Genomic DNA, 3,764 nt, shown 5'->3' on the forward strand with positions numbered 1-3,764 from the left:
CCATTTTTGACCACTGTCTTAAACGCGTCTCAACTTTGTCTTCGACTACGTCTCCGTCTCCTGCATACATCTCTCTCTCTCTCTCTCTCTCTCTCTCTCTCACCCAATTTGCTCAGAGAAAATGGACGCCATAGATTCAGTAGTGGATCCGCTCAGAGAGTTCTCTAAGGACAGCATTCGGCTCGTCAAGCGGTGCCACAAGCCAGATCGCAAAGGTAACTTTATACGTATAAATATTCAGATCTGTATCTTTCCAGATCGGATTTAATGGAAATTAGGGTTTTCGATTTGGTTATCTGTAATTGATGGATTTGATGATCAATTGTGGTGCAGAGTTCACGAAGGTCGCGCTCCGTACAGCGATCGGGTTCGTAGTGATGGGATTCGTTGGGTTCTTCGTGAAGCTGATCTTCATCCCCATCAACAACATCATTGTTGGATCTGTTTAGGTATGGAGTTATATCTGAATCTTCGTCTGATCGAATTCATTGATTGAATTGTTGAGATTAATTTGCATGCATTTGATGTCTGCTTTATTTTTGGTCCGTAATTTTACCAAGAATTTCATTTGAATCATGTTTATTTTGTAAAATACGAGTCTTTGAATATTAGGATTCAGATCAATTTGTCTTGGGCAAGCGCTTGCAAAATTGAATGTCAAATTGTGTTTTTTGTTCAATTTTATGAACGAATCCAAAATATGGAGCTGGCATATACAATATGTTTCAAAGGGTCTCTAATATTGAAATTCTTATCAAGTTTTGGTTTAGCTTGTTGGCGCATGGGTTTGAACATTTGGGTGTTTCACCACATTATGAGTAATTCTAGGGTTTGGGATAATTGGCCATTGGTTTTGCCTATGTAGATGAGGGGATGTTATAATAGGAAGATTTTCTTCTTGTGGCATGATCGAGAAGTTTGAGTTCTGGTTTTACCATGTTTTGGTGTATTCTACTGCCTCATGTGCATATCATAGAGTTGGATTATCAAACCCAGGGCAGTTAACTCAAGCTCTGATTATATGTGCAACCAAACTTGGCCAATATCCATCTGACTTGAACGATTTTCGTTAGTTAAATGTTTTGTGGATTTAGTAATGTCCATTGATATTAGTGTCATTTTACTACAGTTTTTTTAGATAGTAGTGTTTTAATAACTAGTTCTTATCTTTGGATGTAGAGTAAGATGTGGATTGTTGACTGATTTTTCTTTTTTATATAATTGCAGGTCATGTGCTGAAGTTAGAAAGATGATAGGTGCAGCAACTTGAATTCACTAAGAAAGCAGTAGCTTTTAGTTCTCATTTGGTTCTCATTTGGTTCCTTTTGAGATACGTTTGCTTTATTTTTGTAAAACCATGATACTTGCACTTTCTAGTTTTCCATAATTAAGACCTCATCTTTTTTCTTTCAATTTAAATTTTGATGCCATGGATTTGGTTTACCAACTTTTCGTGGTGCTCTTTAACCAATAAAGAGCAGCCAGGATGATAATGATAATGAAATGCTGAATTTGATGGGCTGTGTTGATTAAGCTTATGCATGTTAATCAAATTAGCAGGCACCTTGTATCTCCCATCGTCAAAATCCAACCGGTTCTCTGGGCCGGTAGAACTGGGGCTGTTCCAAGTTCTGCTTTAGTTTGCATGATCTTCATGGTTGGATTTGCTACCAATGTCCAGGATCCGATAGAACTAGGGCTGTTCTGAGTTTTGCTTGAGTTTGCATGATCTTTATGGTTGTATTTGCTAGTAATGTCTAGTGGCCGGGACAACTGAAACTGTGCCGAGATTTGGACAAGACATTAACTAGTCTAGACATTTGAATGCAAGAAACCCATAGGGCATCCCGCAGATCAGTTATGTGCAGAGAGTAAAACACCCCAAGTATTAAACTGAGCCCCATTTTATTTCAGCAAGTTAGGTTAATGAATATTGCCAAAGGCCTGAAGAAAGGAACTAAGACATGCTTCATATATTCTGCCCTTTATCTCATATTGGGGATTTGGATTCTAGAATTTCAACTGGGTGAGGACTGGACGTGTTATGAAAGCTTTGAAAGAGTCAAACTCACTTTAGTTTTAAAGAAAATAAATTTAGATCATTTCAGAAAAGCCATCAAAAGATGCGACACATTTAGCAGAAATTCTCCGTGGTGAAGATATCGTCGATAACATGTTATGTACATTTTGTTATTGACGTGTTATGGTACTGGATTGATAACATGTTAAGGACATTCTGTTAGGGGAAATTTGTATAAATACCACATGAACTTTGAGGCATGTGCGCTATTACCACATAAACTTCTAATTTTAATTTTTACCCACCTAAATTTTGTAGAGTGTTGCAATCCACCACCTACGTCTAACTCCGTTAAAATTTCCGTTAAATGCAAGAGCATTTTCCTCTGTCACTATAATTAAAAATAATTATAAAACAACATAATTTTTAAAAAATGAAAAAATAAAGTTAAAACATAATTTTTAAAAAAATGAAAAAATAAAGTTAACCTAACTATCACGAATGTAAGGGCATGTAATGGCAAAGCTGCAGAATAGAGTTGCGCACATATTAGCATCAATTGCCAATTCGAGGGTGAAATGGAATTGATGGTGTGTCAACCCCCTCCCTCACTGGTCCAAGTTCTTTCTATTGATGGCCTTCTTGGCCCCCTCTATTGTGCCCTCAAGCATCTTCATAGGCTGGGAAGAGTGCTTTTTTCCCTACTGGTCTAGTCGAGGTGTGATACTTGAGGTGTTTTGATGTGTATCGGATGCTTTTATGGTTATCTGTTACGTATTTTGTTTGGCTTGTTTGAGCCTTTTGAATGATATTGATGGTGTATGCACAACGATGGGTGGGGGAAGGGAGAGACAAATTGGCGTTGGTATTTTTTTTCTTCCAAGATCCATGAAAACCATATGAAGAATTTGCCTCACTTTTTTTTTTCTTCCCAATATCTATGAAAACTATAGCTCTACTTTTTTCAGATCTGCCAAGAACTATGAAAATCATGTGAAAACTACGGCCTGAATCTTTGTGTGTTTATAACCTACCAAAATCTCATATTTCTTCCAATTTAAGGGGGTATATTCAATTAGGATTTTAATTTCACAAGTAATCTAACTCCTCATTATTGTTGGTGTTTGATATTTTTCTTTCTTTTTATATTTAAAATTTAGTTTTTGTTTTTATAATTCTCTCTAAGTGCGGTGGATTGACTAAAATACCCTTGCATTTAACAGAAACTTTAACGGCATTAGACATAGGTAGTGGATTGCAATACTTTATAAAGTTTAGGTGGTTAAAAATTAAAATTAAAAGTTCATGTGGTAATGACGCACATACCTAAAAGTTCAAGAGGAATTTATGCAAATTTCCCTTCTGTTATTGACATGATATTGACAATGATAATATGGATCCGTATAAATAGCATCATTGCATGATCAGTTTCCCTGTGTTAAGATCCTGAAGGATAGAGTTGGATTAATGGTTCAAGGATTTGGCATGTAAGTAGGAACCAGAACTTGAAAGTTTGAAACTCTCCACATGGCCTTATATCTAGAGGTAACAAGCTACTAATTCAGCAAAAATCAAATATACACCTAAGTGGTTGCACCGTGAAGAACACGTATGTTCATTTGAAAACTACTGGTCTTATTTTATTCTTTCCTGGGTAGAAGACAACTCTTTGGATTTTGGCCAAGCAACCAAAACTCCTATGTCATTCGATTCCTGAAATCTAATTCGAAAAAAGAAAAAATAT

At 36.2% G+C, this 3,764-nt stretch overlaps 2 protein-coding genes across 2 annotated transcripts in view; one reads left to right on the forward strand and one right to left on the reverse strand.

The window, feature by feature from the left end:
* On the forward strand, positions 1 to 1,318 carry LOC117626937 (protein transport protein Sec61 subunit gamma). The gene is made up of 3 exons (XM_034358764.1): positions 1 to 215; positions 334 to 449; positions 1,228 to 1,318. Exons 1-2 carry the CDS (start codon positions 122 to 124, stop codon positions 447 to 449), a joined length of 210 nt encoding a protein of 69 aa, XP_034214655.1. The 5' UTR covers positions 1 to 121; the 3' UTR covers positions 1,228 to 1,318.
* Positions 1,319 to 3,492: 2,174 nt separating this feature from the next.
* The window catches only part of LOC117627614 (acetolactate synthase 1, chloroplastic-like), a 2,752-nt gene continuing 2,480 nt past the window's right edge, over positions 3,493 to 3,764 (reverse strand). The window contains exon 2 of the mRNA XM_034359769.1: positions 3,493 to 3,573. Coding sequence (XP_034215660.1) covers positions 3,493 to 3,573 — 81 coding nt within the window. The remainder of the gene's footprint in view (positions 3,574 to 3,764) is intronic.

This window comes from Prunus dulcis, chromosome 5 (genome assembly GCF_902201215.1).
Source record: "Prunus dulcis chromosome 5, ALMONDv2, whole genome shotgun sequence".
In the NCBI taxonomy this organism is placed as follows: domain Eukaryota; kingdom Viridiplantae; phylum Streptophyta; class Magnoliopsida; order Rosales; family Rosaceae; genus Prunus; species Prunus dulcis.

Coding starts and splice junctions, on each gene's coding strand:
- LOC117626937 (XM_034358764.1), top strand. CDS start 122: ATGGACGCCATAGATTCAGTAGTGGATCCGCTCAGAGAGTTCTCTAAG. Junction 216..333: donor CCACAAGCCAGATCGCAAAG/GTAACTTTATAC, acceptor ATTGTGGTGCAG/AGTTCACGAAGGTCGCGCTC.